The sequence below is a fragment of the Dromaius novaehollandiae genome, chromosome 6, assembly GCF_036370855.1.
Source record: "Dromaius novaehollandiae isolate bDroNov1 chromosome 6, bDroNov1.hap1, whole genome shotgun sequence".
Taxonomy (NCBI): domain Eukaryota; kingdom Metazoa; phylum Chordata; class Aves; order Casuariiformes; family Dromaiidae; genus Dromaius; species Dromaius novaehollandiae.
The window spans coordinates 48053445-48081361 of NC_088103.1; the positions used below are offsets into that span (position 1 = coordinate 48053445).

At 37.7% G+C, this 27917-nt stretch overlaps 1 protein-coding gene across 1 annotated transcript; it reads left to right on the top strand.

The window, feature by feature from the left end:
* The first annotated feature begins 95 nt into the window (after positions 1-95).
* GLRX3 (glutaredoxin 3) lies at positions 96-24959 on the top strand. The gene is made up of 11 exons (XM_026115894.2): positions 96-268; positions 5015-5123; positions 8066-8140; positions 8761-8962; positions 16787-16959; positions 17050-17111; positions 19867-19924; positions 21777-21829; positions 23011-23050; positions 23133-23225; positions 24680-24959. Exons 1-11 carry the CDS (start codon positions 189-191, stop codon positions 24728-24730), a joined length of 996 nt encoding a protein of 331 aa, XP_025971679.2. The 5' UTR covers positions 96-188; the 3' UTR covers positions 24731-24959.
* Positions 24960-27917: the final 2958 nt, after the last annotated feature.

The following is a 27917-nucleotide window of genomic DNA, read 5'->3' on the forward strand; positions in this document are numbered from 1 at the left end:
AACGCGCTTCCCTACACGCCTCACAGCAGGCGGCTTCCCGCGTGCCGCCATGACCCCGCGCCTGCGCAGTGGGCGGAGCGACGCTGCGCCTGCGCAGGGGCGGCGGTGCTGCGCATGCGCATGCGCGGGGGCGGGGCGGCGCGGCGGCGTGCGCGCCGCCACTTCCCCCCGGCTCCGTGCGCGCGGCCATGGCGGCGGCGGTGGTGGCGGCGGTGGTGGCGGCGGGCTCGGCCCAGCAGCTGCAGGAGCTGCTGCAGCAGCAGGACAGGTGTGGGGGGGGCGTGGGGGGCGGTTGGGCCGCGGCGCCGTGAGGCGGGGGGCGGTTGGGCCGCGGCGCCGTGAGGTGAGGGGCGCTGAGGTGAGGGGCGGGCGCGCAGCCCCCTCCCCCCCCCGCCCCGGTCGGTATCTCCTAGCGCGGAGCGGCGGAAACCTCGAGCGTTGGTCCTGGGCGGGGGCAAGAGAAAAACCTCCATCTATCCCTGTGATCTGCGAGCGGAGGGCAGGCTGAACGGCCCTGCGAAGCTGCCAGCGTCGCTTTCCTGCGGGCAACGTTCTTGGCTGCGGGAAGAAGGCTCCCCTGTTTCTGGAGCTGGCTGCTTTGGGGCTTGCTGCGTGACTTCCAGTTTCCTTGCGGGCGTTGCGCTTCGGCCGAGGTGTTCCGCGGGGATATCCCGGGGGAAACGCGTAGCGAGAGCGGCTTCAGGAGCAAGTACAGCATTTTGAAGATATTTGCCACAAAAACCCCGCCAGATCTCTCTTTTCCTCTGTCCTCTGAAACGTAGTTCAGTTTTCTCCTTAATGGATTTCATTAATTACTTCTGTTCTTAACACGAACCGATAGTACTGACGGTTCCTTTCTGCTTCGGTCAAAAATATTGGGCTTTCTTTTTTTTCTTATTACTAAGACACTCAGAAGAAGCCAACAAACTTGCACTCAAAACCACACAAACTCCCCAAATTAAAGTTTTTCTTATGGTCTCATCGTCTCTTGATGGTGAATTTTAAAATTTAGAAATTAAAAAAAAATCGGTTTGCTTAAGGTACCTTCTGTATTTAGCTTATCAAAGCGATTTTGAAAATTAATGGTGTCGAAAAGTAGCTTTAAACATTGCTTTAAATAATGAAGTGAGAAAGGAGAAAATCTATTGAAGGAAATATTTCTCTTTTGAAAGTTAAAGCTTAAGGCAAAATATATGTTGAATTTTTAAGGACAGGCCTAATTCTGTTTTACAACTACATTTGCTGTTTGGATGAACTTCCTACTTTTCCAAACTAATAGAATTACCACCTTTGAGATACAGCTACCATCATTTTATCTTGCAACTTAATTTCTTAAGATCTCTTGTTTCAGAGAGCTAATCTATCTTACATCCGTTTTGTTAGTAAGCTTGGTGTTATGGAGTAAGTATAAGTTTTAAGGTTTACATTTTTCCAAAACATGTCTAGATCTCATAGGCACATGAGATGAACAGAGCCAATGTCTTCAAAAATTACTGAACCACTTTTATTATCTGCAGTCTGTTCTTTTACCTAGGCTATGTTTTAGAAAGATTAGCGTATAAAATTATTTTATTTGCATTAACTGTCAATGGTAGCATATAAATATTTACAAAATACTTGCATCTTAGCTTAAAAGGGGGTTGACCTATGGAAAAATCATTTTTTGGATTTTCTCATTCAGCCAAAGTCTCACTGTATTGGTTCTGCAGTAAATAGGATCTTCACTTTAAAGATATGCTTTGTGACTCCATCTCAAGCAAAGCTCGCTCTCTCAATCTCTCTCTCTCTCTCTCTCTCTTTTTTTTTTTTTTTTTTTTTTTTTAAATAAAGTAAAGAAGACTGGGCTTTTCATCTCTCCATAGAGAATGCATGATATGCTCTTCTGCTTCCAGTCAAGTTTATTAAAAGTTATTAGGGATGAAAGAAGTGAATCTTATTTTTGGGCCCAAAACTCCTCCACCAAAACTTGAAACGTGAAATGACATAGGAATAGAAATTTTGGGACTCATTATAACATTTGCATTACTGTTCTCTTTCTCATAACCACTATCTAATGGTCGAATTTATAGAAATAGCGTGGTTGAATGCAAGAAATACTTTGTTTAGAATCTCTTACACGCTTTATTTTGTTGACTCTTAATTTTTTTCCTTATTGTTTTGAATTACTCTTGTCATGTCTCAAGCTTAATTTAAGATGCTTAGAAACTGAGGGAGCAGTGTAATTGCAAAACTAGTTAGACTTGTTCTGTGGATGAACTTGGCAAAAACAGCCCTTAGTGCAAATTATTTTTATCTTCGTGAAACTTGTATTTTAAATTAAAGTGTATCACAGCTGTATGTTGGTAAGGAAATAATACGTTCTAATGAAATGAGGATTAAAAAAAATGTGATTATTACTTCTGTACTTGTTACCAGGTGACATTCATGTGATCAGATGTGCCCCCCTATGCACACTGAATTAAACTGAGCACCTGTGAAATGCTTCTTGGTGGCAGGCAAAAAGTAATATATTTCCTATCTTCATTTTTATCTATATCTATATCTATATATTTTTTTTTAAGTTAGTGGAGGTATTCCGTTGTCCTACTTGAAGTTTAACAGATGCACAAATTATTTTTAAATGTGAAGCAGGCATTGCATTGTACAGCTGCAATGACAGCTTTACAACTAAATTAACTTTATTCTCTATAATTAATTGTAAAAGCTCTAATAGATCAAAATAAAATCGTCTGTTTTGTGCTGAGTACAGTAACATCACAAAACTTTTATTTTTGTGAAGTTACTTTTGATCCTCCTTGATCTGTTTATAACAGGTCTCCTGAACTCTTAACAGTGTAGATAACCAGTATGTACATAAAGAACAGTATTGGAGCAGGTCTCAAAACTGTAACATCAAATAAAGGTTGTGATGGGCAAGTGCAGAAAAAATAACCCTAGGGCAAAATTATTGATTATTCTCTGCATTAGAGCTTGGTCTGGATTCTGAAATACCAAACTGCTGCTCTGTTGTGTTTTTTTTTTCTTTTTCTTTTTCGTTTTTTTTAATCCTCTATCTGTTGTGACTGGGTATTGTCATACATGTAAATGACTCCCTCTGCCTCCCAACCAGTTATGATCACCTCACTATGTTGTGGCTTTTGGCCTGTAAGTTAGCTTCTTGTGTTCTATTTATGATTGAAAGTGGAAGAAATATAACATTTTTAGTTTTCTTTTGTCTGGTCTGTCTTTACCTCATAAAAGATGCATCTAAATAAGGCAAACAAAATAAAATTGGTTGCAGCATGGTGTGCCATGTTAGACTCCATTGGCTCGAAAGTCTTAATAAAAATGTGGCAGCCTGAGCTATAATCTGCCTTTTCATCTGCTTTGTAGACAGATTCCAAGAAGAGCGTTGGTAGAAAAGTTTATGTGCCGAAATGCAGAATTTTGGAGTTATTTTTACTCCGAGAAGTGGCATATGATCTCATGTTTTTCGAGGAGTTCATATCCGCATATGCCATTTTTAAGTAAAGAATAAATCACTTAAATGAGCCTTTACTGGAGTTTAAATGTTAGTGTCAATTGTGTGCAGTGAAATTAGTCTGAAGAAGTATATGGCTGTTCTGTTGTAATTCAAGGGAGATCATTTGTCTTCGGGATCGTTGTTATCGGTGAGTGATTGTACAGAAGTCTTGGAAGAATCTATACAGAGGAGCGCCCTGGAGAAGATGTGTTACTGTTCCTAAATTCAGGTCTGAATTTGCAAGGTTGGCCCTTGAAGAAAAATGGAACTGTCTTGCAGTTCCATAATTTCAGGTTTTACTAGCCTGTAAACTACGCCAGGTCTAATCAGCTTTCAAAGCAGAGCCGCGTGCTGACTGATCACGTTATGGCAAAAAGACTACCCTATTATACTTCTACTGAAGTTGTCTAGAATTGCTTTGGAAAATAAAGCATATGAATTTTACAGTTCTGCATCTGAATTGAGTTTGGTGTTGTATTCAGAGTATGTGGTCAGGTAATACCGCTTTTGTTCCACTATGAATATATTGTGCTGCCCACGAGACTATTAAAATTTATAGTGAGCTTCTGTTATTTACACTCTAATAAAAGACCCTAAAAGTTATTTAGGGTATGGTTGCTTTGATATCTATACCTCTTTCGAAGTAGATTAAAAGCAGTATGTTATATGTCTTTTATTCTTTATCCTCTATTATCTACTGCTTTTAACTTCAGCGAACCTAGAAAACAGACTTGAAGATTAAGTGCAAATGTCTCGTCACTGTTGTCATTGAAGCCTATTGGTTAAGCTCATGAGAAATACGTCATGGTACCCAGTTTGGGATTTTCGTTCACACGTGTGACTTCTTATATTTAAATAGTGTCTGATTAATACTAAATATTCAAGGAAATCTTACTGATGCTGGAAAAGGAATAAGAAATTGAAGCTACTAAAAGCAAAAACTAATGTTCCTATATAAGGATACTCCATTTTTAGGCAAGTCCCAGTTGCCTTGAAAAATTACTATCTTATTTCCTGGATAGACAGTAAAGAAATATGAGTGGCATTGAGTGGAGAAAAGCAGTGGTGCAGCCTCTAGCATGGAGCTGCTGAGCTGTGGCGTACCCAGAGCTTCTGGAAATAGAAGACCTGCCTGGAAGAAATGCAGGACCCCTGAGAGTGGTCTGTGCGCTTGGGCTGTGGATGCCTCAAAATCTGCAGCCATGAAGTGTATGACTTGATCTTTAATATTTCTGCTCATTCTTTTCCTGCTTGCCATTCATGTAATGTGATCTGTTATTACCAGAATACAGGATGGCATATTTCTTTGTTTGTGTTTTGAGATATTTCCTGAAAAAAGTACTAGTGGTCCTCAGTTTTTACTTTTTTCATGAGTAATTTCTCTGTGAGAGCCATAGATAATGGTACCAGTTTCACTTGATTATCTTTCTTCTCAGGAAGACTTTCTTTTTGCATGGCATATCAAACTGAATAATAGTTTAAAAAATGAACACTTCTTTTTTTTTGTAATAGGTCTCTTGTAGTTGTCCATTTTTGGGCACCATGGGCTCCTCAGTGTGCTCAAATGAATGAAGTTATGGCGGCACTAGCAAAGGAACATGCGCAGGTTACGTTTGTGAAGGTAAGTCTTTGTTACTGGACAGTAAATCCTATTTTAAACGAAAGACATCATAAAGCTGTTATTAAAACATATGAATAAAGTTGTGTTTGAAGTTCCTTTTTGGCTTTGTTTGAAGATGAGTTGAACATGTGCAAGAGATGCATCAAAAAACCTGTAGGATTAAGTTCTAGATTCACCTTTGCAAGCTTGATATTGCAGACTTAAATAATGCTTTCATTTTTACACTGCTGTTTTAAAAAAAAAAAGAAAGAAAAGAGTTGGGCTACTAAGATACAGTGAAGGCATTTCTTTCATTAGCTACTTCATCTAACAAATAGGCTTTTAAATTTCCCTGTTCCTGCAATGACTTCAGTACTGTAGTTATCCATATTGTTAAAGCCTGATTTTTGTCCGGGGGATTTGAGATTAAAATGGCAGCACTGTTCTTTTTCAAGTTTGTTAGAGGTTTAATTTGTTCTCATGATGTTACTGGTTTGTCAAATAGATCTTGGGATTCATTTCTGTCTGTTACTAAAGAGCGGTAATCTTTATGGAGTTTAAGGGCAGATAAATTTAAAGTCTGTGCAATGTTGTCACTCAAGGTTGGGAGTGGGAGTGGTATAATGCTGGATGGTGTAAGCACAAATGAGATGCTATATTTTTGTGAGATCATCACATCCTAGTAAGAGAACTAGTGCGGAGGGAAAAATGAATGCACTTCATCAATGTGCTGTTCATTTTAAAACAACTTTCCCTTGTTAATGAGACACTTCTGTGATTATGAGGGCAGGGAGTAATGGAACAGCCAGCTGTGTGTGTGTTTTAATTTGATTTCTTACAGCCTTTAGGTTTTGTGATTTGTTTTTAATGATTCCTCTCAGTTGGTATTTTTTTTCTTGTAAAACAGAAGGATGGATCTATTTCAACTGTATTAATTTACAAAACCATTTTAATTAGCACGTCCAAAGACTAATGTTCAACATTTTGAAATTTGAGATATTTGGTATTTGTTTGTATAGAGTTGCTGTAACTTTTAGTAGACCAAAGAAAGTTTGAAACCTCTCAGTTGCTTCTTTATTATTCAGCAGCAATTTATTTACTTTTTAATAGCAGGTTTCTGTATGCAGTGGTCAAGCATTGCAAAGCTACGATAATGGCATTCTCATTTAGAGAAAACAAGCTACTGAGAGACTTGGGCAAATTCTCTTGATATGGTATTTTTTTTGCTCCCCACCAGGAATATCTTTAATTTTGAAAGTACTCGGTGTGCAGAACTGTGATCTGTGTTCCAGGATAGCCAGACTTTGTGTCGGCAAGAACCTGGTCACTTGCCAGACGGTTGCAGATGACTAACCAAGAGCAGTGTAGCACCTCGCAAGGCATAAACAGGTGGATTCCAGAACAGGACTAATTAGCATGGGATGAACTTCAGAAAATTGTTAATAATCTTAAGGAGTCTTTCTGAATACAATTTCACATTTCATTTGTTGCATTTAGTTGTTGCGTGTCTTAATTCTAAGATCTTTGACTTGGTTAAAATGAAAAGGTTTTAATCAAAAAATGGTTAGAAACAGAATATTCTGGAAAGATGTACCAATAACAGCGAGTTATTGAAATATGAAATGAAATCTGTTCTCTATGCATGAACCTCACCAGAGCAGAACATAAGTATCCAGGTAGATAGAAAATTCTACTAGAAAATTAATATATTTAGTATAATTTGTTTAATCATTTGCCACTTGAAAGCAAGTAGATAATTGGAATTGTACACAGCAGAAAGTTTCTCCGCTGATCCTGGTGGAGCATTGGTTTATGGGAACAGAGATGAAGCTCGGGCTTTTAGTTGTGAGTTGATCGCTGGATTGCTTCTGTGCTCAGTGAATTCATTAAGAGCCTTAATGGTTAGAGTGAATCAAAACATAATGTTGTAATACTAGAGCATTCAGAGACTCGCTATGTCTCAGTTAATAGTGAGAGCCATCACAGATTGTCTTCTAAAATAGGTTAGTAGGGACAAATCAGGTGAGAGCAGGAGCAAACTGTTAAGTAGCTCTGCAGGTGCTTGTTGTTGAACTGTCATTGTATGGTCTGTGGAGTAAGAGTTTGAAAATCTTTTTCTTCTGTGCACTGGATCACAGGTTTCTGTGTTTTAGGGTCTGAAAAAATATTTATATCTGTTATAACCACTTTATTTTGTTGCTTACTGCTGTTGTTACAGAGCTAGCAACTTAAACAGCTTTGTGCTCTGTCACTAAAATAAGCTTCTAGACCGTGCATAGAAAATCACAAACTTGATTAAATTAAAAGATCCATTTTCATGGTAAATTGTTACATTGTAGAATTTCAAGGTAAGCATGTGAAGGCTGAATAAACTCGGAATGAATAATCTAAACAAGCTTTCCACTCAATACTTGGGAGGCTTTCAGGAGTTAAAAATAAAATTTACTAGGCATCAATAGTTTATTGAAGAAACACTCCTTTTTGCTTCATAATTTGCAGAAGGCTGCAAATGTCAGTCATGATGTACTGCCCCTTGAAATTAGTCAATAGAGCAAACAGCAAGAATTGCTGTGGGCAGAAAATAAGCACTGTAATCATGACATAACTGGGGTCAATGATTTATGGATTTCAATATAGTAGTAGCTGCATATGATTGAAAATTTACTAGGTCACTAGTGCACCAAAAATTTTATTCGCAGCCTCCAGGCATCTTTTGAAATGTGCAACAAAATAAAAACCTCTGAACCTGTTTTGACACTGTGTAGGCTCGGTGGATGACACACCAACCTAGTGAGTCTCATTTAAATGCAAATGTGTCACAAACTTCTGCATCAAAATCCTTTTTAAATGTATAAAATGCCTAGAAGAACATTCTAGGCAGGATTGACATGCATGGTCAAACTTTAAGGAAGATTATGAAAATAAAACCGTCTTTTCTGTTTTTTTTTCTTTCTTTTTTTAAGCTGGAAGCCGAAGCTGTGCCTGAAGTGTCTGAAAAATATGAAATTAGTTCTGTTCCAACATTCTTATTCTTTAAGGTAAGAGCAAATGGATTTAAAAGAAATGGATTCTGTGTCGGCTCTTAGCGTGTACTTTTATTACTGGAACAGCAGAAACTTGTCAGGAACTTTCACAGTGAAGAAACGTGTATCCCGCTTAAGTCTGGATAGTGGATCCTAAAAAAGTAGACAGAAATTGTTCTTATACCTAATCTTAGTATTTCAGAACTTCATTAATTGTGTTGGGATTCCTATAAGGTTTTTATGTTAGCTATCATACCTTGTATTGGGTCAAAAGTTTTTTCAGTGATGTTCTCTGGTCTAGCTATAGTTCTACAACACAGTAAAAAAAAAACCCAGGTAAATAGTCTTTTGGTAGAAGTGACAAGTCTGTATGGGTTGTGTTTGCCTGTGATTAAAAAATTCAAAATATTTAAATTCATTAAAAACAAATTTTGCTAGCATTAACAGGAGCTAGCCCACAGGATGGTGTAAGTCTAGAGTCTCTGTTGGAACTAAAGACTGGTTAAATGATCAATACACTAATCCACCCTGCATCTGAAAATCTATATTTTATATGATAATTTTACTTCTTTTTAATTAGAGTACAAATACTGAATTTAACTTGTTAACATAAGCCTGTATTTTGGCTTCCTTAGAATTCTCAGAAAGTTGACAGATTAGACGGTGCACATGCCCCAGAGTTGACCAAAAAAGTCCAGCGCCATGCATCTAGCAGTTCCATTTCTGCTGGTTCTAACGACATTGCAAAAGAAGATCTTGCTGTACGTCTGAAGAAGCTTATCAATGCTGCCCCTTGCATGTTGTTTATGAAAGGGTCTCCCAAAGAGCCTCGCTGCGGTAAGAGTTTTCTGAAGTTCTTGTTCAGTTTGACAGTCCTTGCTTTGGGCTAGCTGTCAGATTCATTCAGTTTTGGGGATGTGCATTGTAACAGTGTCTTGCATACCTAGAAATGATACAAAAGTATTTTCATATTGCTTATATGTAGTTAGAGAATTGTTGTTCCCTTATATAAATTTTGGGAATAGGGTCACAGAGATCAGGGGCTTTCCAAAGAACATGTGTAATGCTGTCCTTGTACTAGGATGCTTTTTCCAGAGCTAGCTCAGTGTTTAATCATGACGTTTTACGCATTGAATTACATGTTAAAAATGTAAAATAGTTTGAAGAGAACTATTCAATTCAAGGAAAAGCAAGAATTGACTAACACCTTGGGTTACTTGTTGCCATTTGGAAAAACAAAGTAAAACTACCCAAACTAGTAAAACTGGAAGACCAGTACCTTGTGTTGCCACTATAGAAGAAATGCCTTTTCTTCAGCTTAACTGTCCTAATACTTGCTCACGGTTTAAAGTGCTTGGTTCCTAGCTGACCTGAAATATTGATCTGTATTGGGAAAGTATATAAACAAATGTTTAAAATTGTAGTACTACGAAGCTGCCGTCCTTCTGCCCGTGCAGGCTTAGGAAATTGCTTTGCAGAACTGATTTGTAGGGTACACTGTGGTGATCTGCGGGAGGCAAACGGAAGGATACCACTTTGATGTGGGTAGGAGATTGTGTGGCTGTGCAGACCTCTCGGCAGGGCTTGGCTGCAGCTCCCTCTTGCTCCAAGGCAGGGCTGGGGGCATCGTTTTGGCAGTTAACAACACAACGCTTTCTACACTGCCTGCTTTGAGCATAATCCCGGGCTGCCTTTTGGGGACGAGTCTCAGGATAACAGCTTGTTTGAAGTATGTCTCCTATCGCTAGTCTGCTTCTTACCCACCAGTCTTTTTCCACCGATACCTTACAGAAGTGAACGTTTAGCTGCTAGTTGCTTTGTTGTTTTCATGTACACCTATTCCCAAATGCCCGTATTCCATCTTGAAAAGAACAAGGAGCAAAATGCAATGTGGAAAACCTACCATTCCTCATCATTTATCTTGAGAGAGCTGCACTGGAAGTGGGAAGACTGGGAAGATCTTATCCTGGGGATAGGGGTTTAAGATAGGATTCTGGAATTCTAAACTTGTGTGTGTGAAAACAATGAAAAAAATGTTGCTTTGACTTCTTCTGCCTCCTCTTTCTCCCCAAATTGAGATGTCTAGAGATCAAATGTTGCAACTGTCACAATTCCTTTCTCCACAGTAGCCGACACATTGAGATGACTAAGACAGTATTCCTTTGCTAAGTGAATGTGTATCCTATGAGGCAAATCATACTAACCACGTCTTAGGGCCAAAAAGATGAAGGGATTGTAAAGTGTAACAGGAGAATCAAAAAAGAATTAGAAACAGCTAGCTCCTTACAGGCCAAGCTGCTGGAGATGGGCATATGGCATATATTTACAGAACCAATATAGAGAGGTTTACTGCTCATGAAGTTAAATTGTTACGGAAAACTTCAGTTGGTTGTGTTCAAGAACAAATAGTGAAAGTCCAAGTCCTTTTTTCTGGTCTGTCTGTACATGAATTATGTTAAAATATCCTCACTTGAAAGATTCCTATATAGGGTCATAAATGTTTTTGTATCTGGCAGAGATGCATGTGAACTAAATGTGCTTAAAACATTTTGCTGAGAATGAAATGAGGATTCACAGCACTATTCTGTTTGACCCCCTGTCTGGAAAGGGCCCAGAGCATGCAGCCCAGAGGCAGGATGGTGCCTTATGTCTCTGACTGAAGTCCGCAAGTGTGTTGTTTGAAACGTTGATATGGTGTGTGGGTTTAGTGATGTGATACTCACCTAATTGCCAAATATCCTTGTGATGTGCTTGCACTGCTTATATTCTAGCCGTGAAAGAGGTTATAACAGCATTAAGTATTAAATTCAGTCAACAAGCTCCAAGTTTAGACATGCCTTCATTAGCTGCCTTTTGCTTTGTATTGGTATGTATTCATGAGGTTCCCCAAAGAAGCTAAATTGAGAAGAACTGTGTAAATAATGGAGGAAATAGTATAGAAGGACCTAAAAGAAACTGATTTTACATGATCTGTCTATTTATTTTAACCCTGGAAGATGCAGATTGTGGTATTACCGTGTGCTATTAAAATGAGGGAAGGGAAGGATAATAACGAGGAATACATTGATTTGATGGAGTGAGAGTAATGCAGGTTTGTGACGTGATTTACAATATAGCCACTGCTGTTTTGCATTGTATCTGTGTAGACATTGTATTGTAGGAGAGCCATTTATATTACAGGAGGCATATCTATAGTTATTGAAATTTGGGACTAGGTGCATAGAGTAAATAAGAATCTCCACAGTAATTCATGTGACTTTGGATCAGTCCCAGTTCCTGACAAATGAGGGAGCTGACAAGAGCAGTGACAGCAGTGAAGCTGCCAGTTGGCCCTAGTGGCATCGACTTACAAAGAAAAGCTTTGAACTAATACAGCTTGTCTTGGGCAGGAAAGGAAGAAAGTCTGTATCTGTCAAGCTGTGTTAATTGGAGGGAGTTTAGTATAGTACATGGTGCCCTATTTTTGGAAGGATGGCTTATGTATGAAACTCATGAAACAACGTTTGAAAGAGAAGTAGTGGTTAAAGCATGTCAAACAAAATGTTGAACCGTGGGCTGTGGAGAATAACCCTGCCCTGACAGAACGAGGGGAGTCTTACAGCACAACCCAGGTTACTTCAGGTTGATGAAGTACTTGCTTATGGTGTGTGTGCAACTGCTGTATTGGCTCTGCCCCTGGTAGCTAAACATCCTCTCAGCCTCTCTTAAAATACTTGCATGCCGTTCTATGATTTTCTTCTCCTGTTGTTGCTGTGAAAAGATCACAGAAATATGAGGGGAAGTGCAATGTCGTATATATACTGAGTCTCCTCATTCTGTATTGCACACCTTATTCTTTTCCCCTTGTTTTCTGCTTTCCTGAGTTCAAGGCTGCTGTTTCATTTCAATGCATTAGTAGGTTCTCAGTATCTTTTCAGTAGAAGGAGTTCCAGAAATAACCCCAGATTTCAAAACTCCCTGTTTCATTGTGCCGTTGTTTGTTAGCTTGGAAGTCTGACACTTTGCACGTACGCATTTGCTTATTTCTGAGAAATAATGAGGAGCTGGGACAGTTTTAATGATTTGTCTGTTCCAACCAGTACCTTATATGTTTAATTACTTTGTATTTCTGTCATTCCTCATTTTTTGTTTTTGTCTGAAAAATATTTTTAGGTCGTTATGAAATTGAGGGTGAGGTTAAATAGTAGTTTTCATTCTAACATACAGTGCTTGCCGTGTCTAAATATTTTTTTTAGAGCGTTGAATGGTTGAGGTGTACGCTGGAGAGACAGAACAGGGATGCAGTGTAGTGGACTAAGGTGTTTCTTCCCCTCTTATCATTTCACAGTCTGTCTCATGCCTAGTGGCATATAACTAAATATGAGTTAGCAAACTAACTTAGAGAATTTAGGGATAACTTACAGAACGAAATTATGTTGCAGCTGTTTCTTTTAACTTCCTTTCTGCTGCATCCTTCCCCCACTCCCCTCATCAAAATAGCTCTTCCTATTTTAAGTGCAGGAAAAAAGTTTCCTCTTGCATGCATTAAAAAACTCAAACCCTGAACTTAAAGCTCTCAGCAGTTTTCTGACTCCCCTAGTATCGAAGGAGTTTGAGACTAGGAAGTAGAATTTTGTCAAAGAACTTTGTCGAAGTGCCTTTGGACATTAGTATATTGATATGATCATGGAATTTCTTTTATTCAAGATGATGAGCTGATCAAGTTCTGTTTATGTGTAGGAGCATAATTTAACAACATATTACAGGTGCACAGAAGTTACATGTGGTCATAGGAATTTAGATATCATAGGAATGGAAATTTTGGCTTATTCTGAAGTAGACTGGTGAAGTGCAGCCACGGATACGTTGTATAGTAACTGTATGTAGCAGAGCACAGCTCTGATGCACTTCACCATCTCCTAATACTCACAAGCTGGTGTTTGGGGTGTCTGGTTATTCAGATACAGGTGGGGTAGGTTGAAGCACGTTGGATACCAGTGTAGCCCTACCTGCTGCGTTAGCAGGTAGCCTGCTGCGTGTTGCGGGTTTGGCCGGTGCGTGGGAAGCTGTAGGTGCAGAGCTCTGTGCAGGTGGAGCACGGATCTCCCTGTGCCGTTGTGAGAGCGAGGGTTGTGCAGGCAGCGATGAGTGTGCTCTGGCCTGCTCGTGTGCCCAGGTTCTCCGTTACGCGCAAATCGGCGTCTAGCTTCAAAGGGAGCAGAAACCGTTTCTCCTCTGGGTTTCTGTAGACATCCAGTAGAGAGGTGGTCTGCTAAAGTGTATTGAGCAGAACTCCAGGCAGATTTTGAAGTTCCCTAAAGAAAAACCCCTTATAGTTTTTAAGGTATTTGATTTTTGATGGGAGGGAGTTGAGGCTATGAAAAAAAAGAAAAAAAAAAAGGCATTAAAACTCATCATGGAAAGTGAATTAAGAGCATAACAGGTTCATTTGCATGTGTGTTAATATTATGATAAAAAAGATATTTCTTCAAGCTTGCAGTTTTTGTGTTTGATCTCTGGTACCCTATGAAAAGTGTGCAGGAGGTGCTTACCTAAATAGACTTATGTATTAAAATTGTAAGTATGAAAATGTAGTGCCACACACTAAATCATCTGAACTTACAGCTCTTTATTTTGCAGTTAAATACTGTGCCTGCTTAGGCTGCTTTGATAGCTTCTGGCAGTAGTTGAGAGACATTAGTAAGTTGGGTCTGTTAAAATTCCTAGAATAGACAAACTCTTTTTCAAGGCTTAACATTTAGCGTTTTGCCAAAGATAATACGGATTTGTTATAACAGTAGCAGGAGTATTAACAATGTAATTAAGTTAAAGGAGACATGCCTCTCTAAAGGTGAACATATTGGTGAATTGTATCTATTTTGATTCAGCTAACAAACTGGCAGCGGCATCTTGAATGCAGTTGGCAAGGAATGTGGAACCCTCTCCAGCAGTGTATTGAGATCTTTTTGTAGTTTATAATTGCTTCACTGGAAAAGCTGATTCAGTGTAGTGTAAATTGAGGTTTGTTTCCTTGGCTGTGTTTGCTGGCTGTTGTATCTGGTTGCTATGCACATTGTATTATTTCAGCAGATTCTTTTGGACTCTAATTGTATTTGTTTATTTGCTTCATCAATACAGTAATATATGTAGTGTATCATTATCAGGGTAGAATCCAGAGTGGCATTTGTGGTTGTCTAGATAACCACTTAAAACATTTTGCTCACGGTTTAATTATTCTTTGTAATGCATGTATGGTATTTCTTCAGGAATTCAACCTAAATCTTTTGTTATGAGAGTAAAGCTGTTCTGGCACTTTATCCCTAAGCATAACACTTCCAGACTGCTACTGTATCCCTTCAAAATGAAACACAACCAATCAATCTTTCTAGTTTGCATGTAATTGCCTACAGCTAAAATAAAGCTTTTTTTTCCCCCCCAGTCTCTTACAGTAGAAATGAGTTAATATATTGGCAATGGAATAACCATCAGCAATCAGCCTTTAGCTGTTTACTAATGAACTCCCAGATGTATGAAAAATTTCAGAATCTGTGTTTTACTTCAGGCTGTACATGAACTTAACACTTCAGTTGTAGAAAGAAAAGCAACTTAGATGCCATACATATAAATACTACTACTTCATATCTCAATAAATTGCAGATCATGAAAACTGCAGAAAGCTGTAGTAAAAATCCATATTTCAAAAACTAATAGGTGGTCTTGCAAGCTGAAATCAAAGGTTATTCCTGTATGGCACTGATTCTTTTTTCCTCATTTCAGAATTCTTTTTTCTTTTCTTTATTGAAGCCTTTAAGCATTGTGGGTTTTTTAATATATATTTGTGTAGAGGTTTTTATTTGTCTGCACAGCATTTGCTGGAATTCTTTTAGGAAATTGGAAGGATCGCAAGGTTATGTGAATCCAAAGCAGAATGAGTTGGCAAAGATATAAAACGTACATTATTATCACATTGATTTGTGGGCAAATTGTCATGGATCACTTTTGTAAACCATGTAATAGTGTTATCTAGGAAGCCTTTATTTCCTCAGAAGGGTTGTGCATGAAAGTAGCAGTGGCAGGTGTTAAAATATTTCAAGGTGAAGACCAGATGTTAGAGATGAGGCAAAACTTCAGAATCTTTGTGCGTTGCTAGGTATTTAGCAGTTTCTCCTGATTAGCGTTGTTTTCATAGCAGGGTGGATAAGCTGTGGGGGAACAGAGGAATTGCAAATCAAGATTTGATCATCAGTCCTAAAGATCGACTCCTTGGCTTCCTTGTGTTGTAAAGTACAGCAGACCTTCATATCCGTTTCTGTTGTGAAGTAACTCTTTGCAGTCTACTCTGGAAGATCTAGTGAGCTCTGTCCTCTCCAGAGGAGCACTTGTGATGCTGTCGGTGGAAGCTGCTAAGTGAAGGAAGGTGGCTTTGGATGGCAAAGTCTAATATTGGTTTTCAGGTTACCCAGAAAGAATGGCGATATTGATATGAAGGGTACAGACTATGTGGTGTGGGTTTTTTTTTTTTTTTTTTTTTTTAAGAAGAGTTTCTGTAGAGAATATTTTTTTAAAAAGAAAATAAATTGCCTTTAAAAAAGATTGAATTTCAGGTTTCACTTTTAATGACTGAGAACGGTGCATTTAAAATAGAGAAGAAGGAGAGTTGTTCAGAAAACAAAATTTTGTATGAATTTCCCTTCAGTGGAAGATGATTTGTGTTTCTAGACTGCAAATTTTATAGTATCCCAATCTTCATACATACAGCTTTTTACATATAATATTGTATTTTTCTTAGTTACAGGAGGGAAAAACTCTTCTCCAAGTTTGGCTACATAATAATTTTATAAAATAAGGATGTTTACATCTTAACTTTCACTTACTATCCTGACAAGAAATTGTCAGAATAGGACATAATGCAAATGGGTTACAAAAGGAAAGTGTCATAAGTGTATGTAAGTGTCATAAAGGTAGTAAAATTATATTATTTACTCATGAATGTAAACATAAAAAAAAAAAAAAAAAGTAAAACAGTATCTGTGTTCCACTGTGAAGTAGAAAGGAAATGCTCTGGAAGTCAAGGTAGTTTAAAAAAAAAAAAAAAAGTAGAGCCAAGTTTCTAAGTTCAAGAAGTTAAATCAGTGACACGGTAGTGGATTTGAATCATAGTTCCTGTTTTGTGTCAACTTCACCCACTTTTGGTGTGGAAGAAGGGTATTAGTAGCTGGAGGAAGAAATGACAGGCAGAGAAAATGGTGTGCAAGTAACTGTAGAGGAAGTGAAGGAAGGCTACTGAAGATACAGTTAGAGTCATTGAGGAGGTTTTCTTCTTCATGGCTGAGGAATTGCTGGCAAGAGAAGGAATAAGGGAATGCATTTAATTTTGCCTTAACCATATTTTGGATCAACAGGGCGTGAAGGTTACTTACCATGTAGCGCTCTGTATGGAGAAGCTCTAGACTTACTGAACTGTTCAATTACTTGGTTAATTACTGGGCTTATAAAATCTATGTTTATTTTTTGCCTCTTTATAATATTTGGGGATATTAACACAACAATGAACAATACACTAGAGCTGTTGGTGAGAAGTTATTGTCTGAAAGATTTGCATTTTTTAATGAATAAAGGTTAATACAGACATGGGAACACTTTGTTTAAAATTATATGTAATTCCTCTTTTTACGTTTGCAGGTTTCAGCAAACAAATGGTGGAGATACTGAACAAACACGGTATTTCATTTAGCAGTTTTGATATTTTTTCTGATGAAGAAGTTCGTCAGGGACTGAAAACATATTCTAATTGGCCAACTTATCCACAGTTATACGTAGCTGGAGAGCTTATAGGTGGACTGGATATTGTCAAGGTTAGAAACTGAGAAATTTCTTAATATTGCTTGTTATGCGAAGCAGTTCTTTTTCATATCTGATTTTTTTGCTCTGTATAATTTCCCCAGGAACTCGAGGCTTCTGGAGAACTGGACACAGTCTGTCCGAAGGCATGCAAGTTGGAGGACAAGTATGACATTGTATCTTTATTTAAAAAGGGGTCCATTTCTGAGGTTTCTTCTCTGTTCATTTGTATATGGCAATCTGCTATATAAATTCCTTTACTTTGACTTTATCAGAAGTAAACCAAGATTTTCTTTAACTACAGAACTCCTGTACTCTTTATTTCAAATAGTTTAATATGTTCTGTTCTCTATACAGTAAACATCACTTTATATAGTATTAGGCTATACTGTTCTAATAAGCTTTATTATAGTTGTAGTTTGTTAATTTTAAATTATAACAGGAATATGTAGATTTCTTGTTTCTTTAAGAACTTACTTTTAAAGGTAGCTCAGAAAACACTCTTCTAAACACACTAGTAGCTTTTGTTGGCTTTTTTTGACATGCACTTACCTTCATAACTGTGACGCTGGTGTAGACAAAGTGTCTAGGCTCGTCTCCCCATTTTTCTTGATTACCCATGTCCTTCAGTTCCTGTTTTCTTCCACTTTGACCGTACGAATGTGTGCTGCATCAATAGGAAGTGTGTTGCCTCCCAAGTCAGATGTAATATCTAGAAGCCAATTTGTCCTCCTTTAACCTTCCCATTTGAAGATATGCTACTGTTTGAAATTCTGCCATACCTCAGGCAGACAAGCTCCAGATATGTGACAAATCATTGTTAGAGAAGTTGCTAGTGTATGGCGGCATTTTTCTTTAGCTTTTGTGTGAATAGTGCCATTGAGACATGCAAAGGAAGGCTGATTTACAAGAAGTAGGCCTGTGCCTTGAAGGCAAATATGTTAGCATAGATTTCCCGCCTGCTGTCTGAGGATGGTGAGAGTAAAAGTCTTGCAGAGCTCTAGAGGTGACTGGTTCTGGTCCTCTTGCCTTGATGAAGCACAGCTGAGAAATAACTTAAAGCAAGCTGTCTTTATGCAGTAATGAACTACACTTACTTTCACAGGTGTGTGATGCCTTTTAATTTGTTCTATCTTTGAGGTTCACATGTTGTTACTCTTGAAGGGTCAGTTGTTACCCTGGTAGGGCAATTAGTAAATTGTTTCTCTGAGACCACAAAAAGCAATCACTTACTACTGTCTGCAGCTTAATTGAGGTTAAATTACATGTAAAGATGGGATTGTCTCAGTGTGTGTCCTTTTTAAAACTTATTTTAGGAAGAGTCCCTTGGTCTCTCCTCCTTTTGGCAAACTGGCAAAGCATGTAACTTCATTGAGTTTATATGTAGTTTTTTGTTTTGCTTAGTCTTTTGGGGGAAGAGAAGGTAATGTGACCTGTCCTCCACTTACTTAATGTGTTTAATAGAATAAAGTTGTTGGTATAGCTAGATGTCTCCCCAAAGAAGCAGCAGCATCTCCTGGACAGATGTGTGAAATTTTCTCAAATTTTGATGTAGAAAATTCACTGGGCAAGTCACAGGCTGCTCCTTGTTGCATAGCTTGTTATTTGTTTCTTAGTAGATGTGTTTGTTTCTCAGGTTAATGCATAGCACTTTGAGGTCTGTCTTCTGTTTTCTAGTGACAACTAGGAAGTGGTTTTCTGTAGCACCAATTAGTTTTTCTTTGTACTTACCCTTGTATGTAGTTTCTGGGAAACTAGCTCTCTTTCCAACTATATTCACTCTACCAGGACAGTCACTCATTTAAAAAATAAACAAAATCTGTGGGCTAGCTGTTTGAGCATGTTAAGACTTAACAAAATGAAGGAATATCAGTAGTACAACCTGTTTAGTGCTAAATTCTGTTACTTCACTCAATGTTTGATCTCTTCCCATCAATGAACTGTATCTGCTTAATTGAAAATCTCCTGGAAAATGAACTCTGCAAATAGGCTTGATTTCACCAAACAGATTTTCTGGCAGCTGGGGATCTAGTCTCCTGTGGCTCACCTTTGGTGTAATTGTTTGTTTACCATTGCTTTTTCCCCAAGAGGCAACTTGGTTGGAAAAATTGTCTTTGTTTTTAGGTGTACACATGCACAGGCTGTAGGTCACCAACAAAACTTCATTTAGTTTTATTTTGCAAAGAGCCTGTATTCTCCAGTTTAGAATCATTTTGTGTTGTGCGAGTGGCACAAAGTGACCTTTTACAGAAAATGACCACCTGCCATACGCTTTATAAAAGATAAATTACCTTTAGCAGGGAACTGTTGAGCAGGAGGCTCTGCTAACTTTTTCCATCAGTTGTCCCAGCAAATCTTTTCTATAAGGAGACGGAAAGAAAAGAAGTGTCTGAGGTGTTATGTGGGTAGACCAAGGATAAGCCAGAAGAAGACAGGGCGTGATGGGACGAAGTGGATCTATTCCTGAATTTCGGTAGTGTGTAGTCCTTCCTGATCTTTTGACTGATGGATAGCAGCTATGGCTATTACTCTACAAAATGCTTTGTCTCATATGGAGAATAAGAAATGTTAATATTATATTCAGTATGTGAAAAACGATGTGTGTTATTTAGTGATATGTAACTGAATATAGATATGGTATTAAAAATATCCGAAAGAATGTTTTTCCTTAAATTTGTTGCTTGATACTTACAGGTCAATCTATAAAAGTAAATTTTTGCTCTAAAAGTAACAGGATTGTTTAGAACTGTAGTGAATGAAATTGAACAATATAAATGAATACAGCTGGTTATAGTACTGCTTTAAATTCATTTGATAAATGTGTAAGTTATCTTTCTACTTTTTGCATTTGTTTTCCTGTTGGACAAAAGCATAGGATAATAATTGCGCTGTTCTGTCTTCCTTTTTCCTGCCTTCTGTAGGCTTAAAGCCTTGATAAACAAAGCTCCTGTGATGCTTTTTATGAAGGGAAATAAACAGGTAAGGTTCAATAAATTGTTTGAATAGAAGTGAATAGAACTGTTTTTCTGCAACACTTAGTGGCAGCTACCTTCTTTTCCTTTGTTAGTGAAAATTAGTAGTTGTTTTTAGTTATTAGAAGTTATTTGTGTTTTTGTTTGGTGCTTCTATAAGTCATAGAAGAGCAGTTCATATTTTACCTGATTGAAATATATTGCTGAAATACTGATAGCAACAGTGCAAGTCCTTTTGGTCTTGGTCATTGATGATCTTTATGGATAGTGAATTTTCTTCTGATGTTCTGAATGCTTGCTCCCGAAGTCTACCATACTCGAGGTGTACACTTTGACTGTTACCCAACATGTTAATTCCATGTTTTTTCCCCTCTGCTGACCTAGTTGGATTGAGTGTCCTGTACTTTTTAATTTCTCTGACTTTATTATGCTTGCACAATTTCATTTAAAAAAACCTGCTAGATGTTTTCAGGACTAACGTATAACGCCACGTGCCGTAAATGATCCACTCTTCTTCTCACATGCATGGAGTGGTCAACACCTGGTGTCTTTTAATGCATAAATTATCTGTCTTGCACACTGAAATAAAGATAGTGGCCTAAGACAGATGACTGCTTACAATTAGGATTAAAATAATGGCAAATGACTGTAAACCGAAAGGTCATCCTATTTATTTGTGTTGCACGCTTATACAAGGTAACCGGGGGATAAATTTTTCCCTTTTGAACAGCAAGGCAGTGCAAGTCTTTCTATCAAAATTACCTGAACAGCTCCCAACTCACCTTAAACTTTTCATTGGAGTGATGTACCCTAAGCCATAACTGTATGTAGTGATCAGATTTGGAGACATGTTTATACAATGTATACAAAGATGGCAACATGTTTTTTTAGAAGGATACAGAGGTAGGAAACTGAGCTCATTCATGAGATTTCGTTCCATTTCATTTGCTCATTTGTTCCCTGAGCCCTCTGTGTACATCAACAAGAGATACTTGTGAGAGTATTATAGGCTGTTTTCCTGAGCCATTTCATAACAGCTGGAACCTTGTGGGTTATGCTGCCTCGCTGAAGCAGTGGTGGCTGGCTAGTTGTGCTTAGTTTTTAAAGGCACTACTAGAAGGGCATCTGTTTAGAAGGCCGGTGTCTTCCCTGAAGAAAGCAGAGTTTGGGAAAGTTGTTTAATACGTGTTTTGGTTTTGCCCGAGTTCCCGGCAGAGTTAAATCCCCAAGGAGAAAGGGTAGTCTGGATTAAATGTACAGTACCCATCATTTTCTAGACATTCAATGGCACTATACTGCCAATATGAAAAGAGTTCGCAGTAGATAATTGAAATTAAAAATGGAAAGTAGAAGTTGCTGTACATGCACACACTTTATCAGTTGACCATAGGATACTCTCTCCAAACTGGTAAGTAAAGGGTGGAGTATGTTCCAAATAAGTCACATCTTTTTTACAAATTTATGTTAGGCATTTGTATTCAACCTACTTATAGCTTTGGCTTTTTGAATGTTCAGAAAATAATGAAGCCTGATTAGTTTTCAAGATAGTATTGCCAAGCCTGGAAAGCAGATTCACCTTCTATCACTTCACCATGACTGAAGTAGTAGTGATTACAACTCTTAATACTTTCTTTTACTTTAGCAAAGTATATAAAGAAATGTTCAGTAGTGTTTAAAGCTCAAACAGTGAAGTGTAAGGAAGAGTGAAAAAGAGATTAGTAGTACTGCTCATCTAGTAAGGATGTTAGTAGCAAAAATTGATGTTAGCTGTGGTGTAAGTTGAGGAGCTGGAATTTTGAGGGTTGAAATGACTAAATTTAGCAAAAATATGTTTTAACGTGTGTTTTTCTGCATTCTAGATGGCAAAATGTGGCTTCAGCAAGCAAATTATAGAAATCATAAATAGTACTGGGTATGTAAGCTTTATTTAATTTAGGAAGCCAGTTCTGTTTCAAAAACTGCAGTTTGTAAATAGAGAGCATTTGGAAGATATTCGTGCCAGCCTTTACAAAAGAATCGTTTTCTTTGTTTGAAAGTATTTTAAACTATCCCTGCGTAGAAACCACTAGTGTAAATCCCTACTACATTTTGCTTGGATACCAAGTTGAAATGTGGTGTGTCAGATGTTATGCTGCTTGAATACTTGTGAAAAATGACTGCTTCATAGTGATCGTCTTGCTCTGATTTAACACTGTGTGCTGGGAGGTTACTGCAAGAGTGAATTTCTTGTTTTTGCTGTGATTGTTGACTGTAAAGAAAAAAAAAACCTTTTCTGATAAGTAACTCATCTTAGAGGTCCCTCTTGATCTCTTTCCTTAATCTTGGAGCCTCTCATCTTATCTAGACTCAGTTTTTCTCTTCAAAGCAATTCTTTTTGTAGTGAGAGATTAACGTTGTCTTCCTCTGAATAAACCCATGTTTTTTGTACTGCTAGTTAGAGGTTAAGCAGTTGTCTTGATCACTAGAAGGAGCTCTTGAGATAACAGCCAAGTAGAGCAGACCTGTATATATCAGTGTACAATTTGGAACTAAGCAGTAGTTACTCAAATCACTGTCATTGGCCCTAGTGCACCTACAGGGGTCCAGGTGCTTTCCAGTTATTAAAGAATGCCAGGACTGGCAGTACCAGGAATTACGTACCAAAACTCTTTTATGTGAGTTGGCCTCAGTCTCAGGACTGAGATTTACACTGGCATGATATATTTGGTGTCTTTATACATGTAATATAGGAAGAAATGAAATAGCTGCAGCTGTTTGATCTCTCTGTTAAAACTTGCAGAGTTCTTTTTAAGCTATTTAGTGAACAAAGTTATTTTGAACACATTTTGCACAGTAAGAGTCAAAGGTATACAGCTCCATTTTTAGCACAGTGTGGTGTCATCTGCATTATAAGGAGTTTCCCATTAATCTAGACATCTTTTATATTAGATTTCGGTGTTTAAGTAGCTGACTTTTTTTTCCTGTTTCTTAATATGTGCAAATTATATCCTTGATGATTTGGAAGCTAGCTTTGTAAACATAAATGTTTTGAATTTTTGTGGGTCTTGCATTGCAAAAGTCCATAGCAGATCACTTTTTTTTTTTTCTTTCTAGTGTTGATTATGAGACGTTTGACATATTGGAGGATGAAGAGGTAATTAAGTCTTTCCCATGCTGTATATTTCGTTGTTACTTTTACTAAAGCCAAAGTTTATGCTTAAGATTATTTTTCTTAGGTGCGGCAAGGACTAAAAACCTATTCAAATTGGCCAACGTATCCTCAGTTGTATGTAAAAGGTGACCTTGTTGGAGGGTTGGATATTGTTAAGGTAAGACTGGGAGAATTTTGTTTGACATGTAAATTGACCATTTGTTGAACTGTAAAAATGTTTTCTGACTATAATATACAGAAATTCCTGTATAGTGGCCTGAGATTTTGAAATCGAATGACTTGGTTGCTTTTACTGTGACTTCCATTATCTCAACACATGGTTGAAAGGAGCTTTAAATCTCTAGTGTTCCTATACGCTAAGATGTAGCAGTGAAATGTATTTTCTTGACAGCAGTCAGTTACCTTTACTGTAAAGACCATTTTTACCCCGTGGGTGCATTTTTACAGGTTTTTCTTGCTTCTTAGTTTTACTTTTGACATTGCTTTTCTCAAATAAGGTGGGTGAGACATTTTTTCCTAGCAAACAGTCTCATTCCTGGAAAAAAGTAAGGTTTATTGTAGTTGTTTGAACAGACCCTGAAGCAACAAAAATAGATCTGCATCTGTTACTGTGGTTTTTGATTTTCGTAACAGAGCAGGCACAGTGTTCTAAACCCCAAATACTCTTGAGCCTATTCTTGTCTGAATGGTTTATAGCCAATTCCTCAGACATTGTAACTCTTGGGAAGATACAATCAATAAATCTCATTTAGTTCTAAAAATACTGGTATTACTTAAATTATATAGATTACTTTAATTTTATTTATTTAACAAGTGTATGGGTTATTTCAGTGATCAGTAAGTATAGTCCTGGGCATTGCAGAGATGCTGCAAACTACTTTCATTGCTATTTAAATACAATTTTTCTATTTGCATTGTTAGACTGTGTTCTGGTCATGCTGACTAATTTGTATGGGTAGGTGAATGTAGCATAATATGAAGTAAAATTGAGATAGAGAATATCAGTAAATGGTTTTAATATAACATGTTGTGGAATATGTATTATTTTCCAGCATCTCAAGAGAAAGAATTCTATCTGTTTAATAAGTTAAAAGCTATATAGTTTGAATTAAACCATCAAGCTAATTCAAGCAAATATTTCTTATTTAGAACTTCTGAATCTCTCACTGTCTTGTTTGTTTTAATGTGTGGTAGGAACAAATTCTATCAATGGATGTCAGTTTTTCATTTCACGGGAGGCATTTTGAATGTTGTAGAATTTTGTGTGTACCTACAAAATATATCTGAAATTTATATCTACAAGGGGAAATAATTTACTTCGTAAAGTAGTAACATGGCATTCTTTTGGGGGGGGGGGGTGGCGGGAGAGGAGCTCCTCCCTCCCCCCCCCCCAGTTTCCCCTTTTCCTAAATGGACATTAAATGGAATTTAAATACAGCATTACGAATGTTAAATAGTCTTGTTTGAGGGGGACCTCTAGTGGGTCATCTAGTTCATCCCTTTAATAGCCAGTCAATTGTTTTCTTGTCCGCAAACCATCCCAGTCGAAATCTTGTTAGTATAATCACAAAACATGTATTAAAAAAATAATTATGTGTATTTTTTTTACAGGAGCTAAAAGAAAATGGTGAACTGTTGCCTATTCTGAAAGGAGAGAATTAATGCAAAAGGACATCAATGGGAAATGAAATACTTTGAAAACTTATTCATGTATAGATTATATTGGAGGAATACATGACTTAGCCCCGTGGAACCAATCGGAAGTAAATAAAGGCTTCTTACTGGCTCTATATATTTCACAAGAACATGCTACATATGAAAATACATGTTTTTGGTGAAGATATAAAATTGTCAACATCTTCAAATTCAATTAAAAAATAATGCTGAAAAAGTTTGGAGTTTTTTATTACACTCTTTGTACATATTCATTGTATCTAGATGTTTAACAGTGAAGTAATGACTGCTATCCAGTGCGCAACTATAGGATGAAATTGTATCTGTTTTTGGGCTCAGCTTCCATTAGGAGAATATTATTGGGAATACTTCTGTAGTATGGAGCATAATAATTTTCTGTGTCTTTGCTAACAATTGTTTTCATGTCTAGTGAGCAGGAAAAGTACTATTGAAACCGTAATCCAGTGCACCATTAAGAAGTTATTAATGAGTTTCAGCTGTATCCTATGCATCTTCATTATCTAAATATGTACAGTAATTTCAGGTCTTCAGCCTATTTAAACATAGATTTTTGGACATATTTAGATTACAATGGAAATGAGCCAATAAACACAATGATTAGGCTAGTCTTCTGGTATATCATCAATGTTACTTCAGTTAGAAGGAAGCATTTACTTTCTGGGCCGTGACTTCTGCAGTTTATATGATTGTGTCAGTGTAGGGATCCTCTGTATTCAGAGGATTTAATTTGTTTTTAATCCTTCTTTCAATACCTGTAATTTCTGCCACTCAGTCAAACTTATTAATTAGAGTGGACAGAGTCTAATAATAGGTTAACTGTCAAACCAGCAACAGCACGTGTATACTTGCAAATATATACCATATGTTTTATCTTTGGAGAAATTAAACACAGCTGCATCAAAATACAGCACAGTCCATATCATCTGCAGTGCTGAGCTGGAGAGGACCATTTCCTCAGGAAAAATAACATTTGCTTTTAGGTCATTTGGATTCTTAGCCTCTGTGCTGAGACTAATGAGGTATTTATTTCGAAGGCCATTTTTGTCTGTGTTTATGAAATATGAAAATATTTCCAGTTAATTACCTGTAGACTGCTGTGTATGATAGCAGTTTCAGCTACTATTGACTTCTAGCTGTGACGTGCTGGTTTAAAATACTTCGAGTGCGTTGGCTATAGTCAATGAAAAGGACAAGGACACCATATTCTTAGCGGTCTAGAACCTGAAGAGGAGTAAACTCCATTTATGAAGCCCAGAAAACAAAATAGTGGTGAGCAGAGAAGTTCCCAACCCTCTCTAATAATAAATTTTGAGCCAGGGTTGTTGCTCAAAGCTTGTTCCTTGCTGATGTTTGTGCTACCGGGGTTTGCAGAGAAACACCAGTGTCTACCCGGGAATCTGGGCTGCAGTCTTCCCTGGAGAGTTGCTTCTCTCTCAGGACGGCCAGGACTGAACACTCCCCCTTTAAAATAGGACTGGAAGAAATCCCCAATGAGTTTTGCGGTGCAAAGTTCTAGGCAGCAGCTGAGAAGGAAGGTTTTGGAATTAAGTTTGGGCTTTGCTTGAATTCCACCTATGTGTATAGGAACCTGAAGCAAAACTGTCATTGGACTTGGTCCCTGACTAGTAATGGTTGACTGCAAAGGAAGAGGTGTTTATACACATTACAGAATTCTTAAGCTGACTGATATTTAATTCAATCCAAGTGTTAATTTTCTAGGAATAATTCTGGTAACTACTTTAAAATCATTATATGTTATCATTTAAAAACAATTTTAATCTCATCGTAAAAAATTTGTCCCTGTCCAGAAAACAAGCCTTAATTAATCTCTCAAAGCAAATTGCAAATGCATCCAGGCAGTTGTCAGTAGTAAACATAACCTACTTCATTAAAAAAAAAAAATTATACCAAAAAGTAGCATCCCTGTGGTCAAATTAGGAGCTAGAAGCTTTAATTAAAAGCAAGATTCAATGCAAAATGTTGTTTCTTCTGCAAAAGTTTTTTTTTTTAAAAAAAAACAACTTCAGAATTCACTATAGCAGAATTTAACTACTAAAGGTTTAGAGTCTGCACAAAATACTCAGAGAAGTATGAAAGACTACCAGTGAATAGCAGCTGTTTCTCTGACAGCGTATGTTCCACGTATTCTGGTGCTATGCTGCTTACACCAGTATGGGATCTATTACTGCAGTAAAACTACTATGCTACTTTATAAACCCTGACTAATTATTCTTCCTCAGTGATTAGTCTCTTAATTTTTCATGGTGCTAAATTGTGGGTCTCCAACTTTGGTGATTAGCAATATTTGATACATCTCATAGTAACGCCTTTATCAAAATTCAGTGTAAACTAGCTCTGTAGAAGTTAAATATAGTACTTTGATGTTTCTGTAGACAAAAGAGACTTTCTGGAAACAAGCACTTTAAAAATGGTTAGTCTCAGAACCAGCTCTGCTAAACCGTCCTGTTTCTGGCTGTGAGTCTCATCTGCGGCTGGGCTCAGAGTGCCCAGGGAGTGTCTGCGCTGTGCTGTGCCGTGCCGTGCGGCTTAGGAGGCCGCTGCGAAACCGTGGCCGTGCGCATGGGAACTGGAACATCATATCTCAGCAGTTTAATGGCACGAGCGAGGCATCACACCTGAATTTCATGCTACTACTGTTAAAATGCTTTTGAAAATGGTAGTATTTCTGCATAGGGCTTGCACTTTTGCATGGCGTAGGTGTGCCCCTACAGTTGTGTAATTTAAGAATTTGTACCAAGTATGTGGGGACGTTAATGCCAGGTAACTAATTTTGATCAGGATTTTTTCTGTGTCTAAAGAGCTGTGCAACTGTTAAGTTCTAACACACTGTATCTGTTGGTGGAGGCTGCCTCTTTGTGGTAGAAAACTGTACATTACGCGAGTGCAGGTGGCCTACGATCCCTTGGTACTACAAAAAAAGAGTAGTCAAATCTGCAGCTGTATAAAATGGGCTTGAAAACAACTTCAGCCTTATGGCTAAAACCCTAATTCAAGAGACTGCTGAGGAGGGGTGTTGCTGGTGCACCACTTCTGCCTTGCAGGGATGACTGAAGCGCTTTTGTGGAAATAGATTGTCCTCCTGTCTTTGGAATAGACTGTTTCTATTAAAATTTTGACTTTATATAGAATGAAA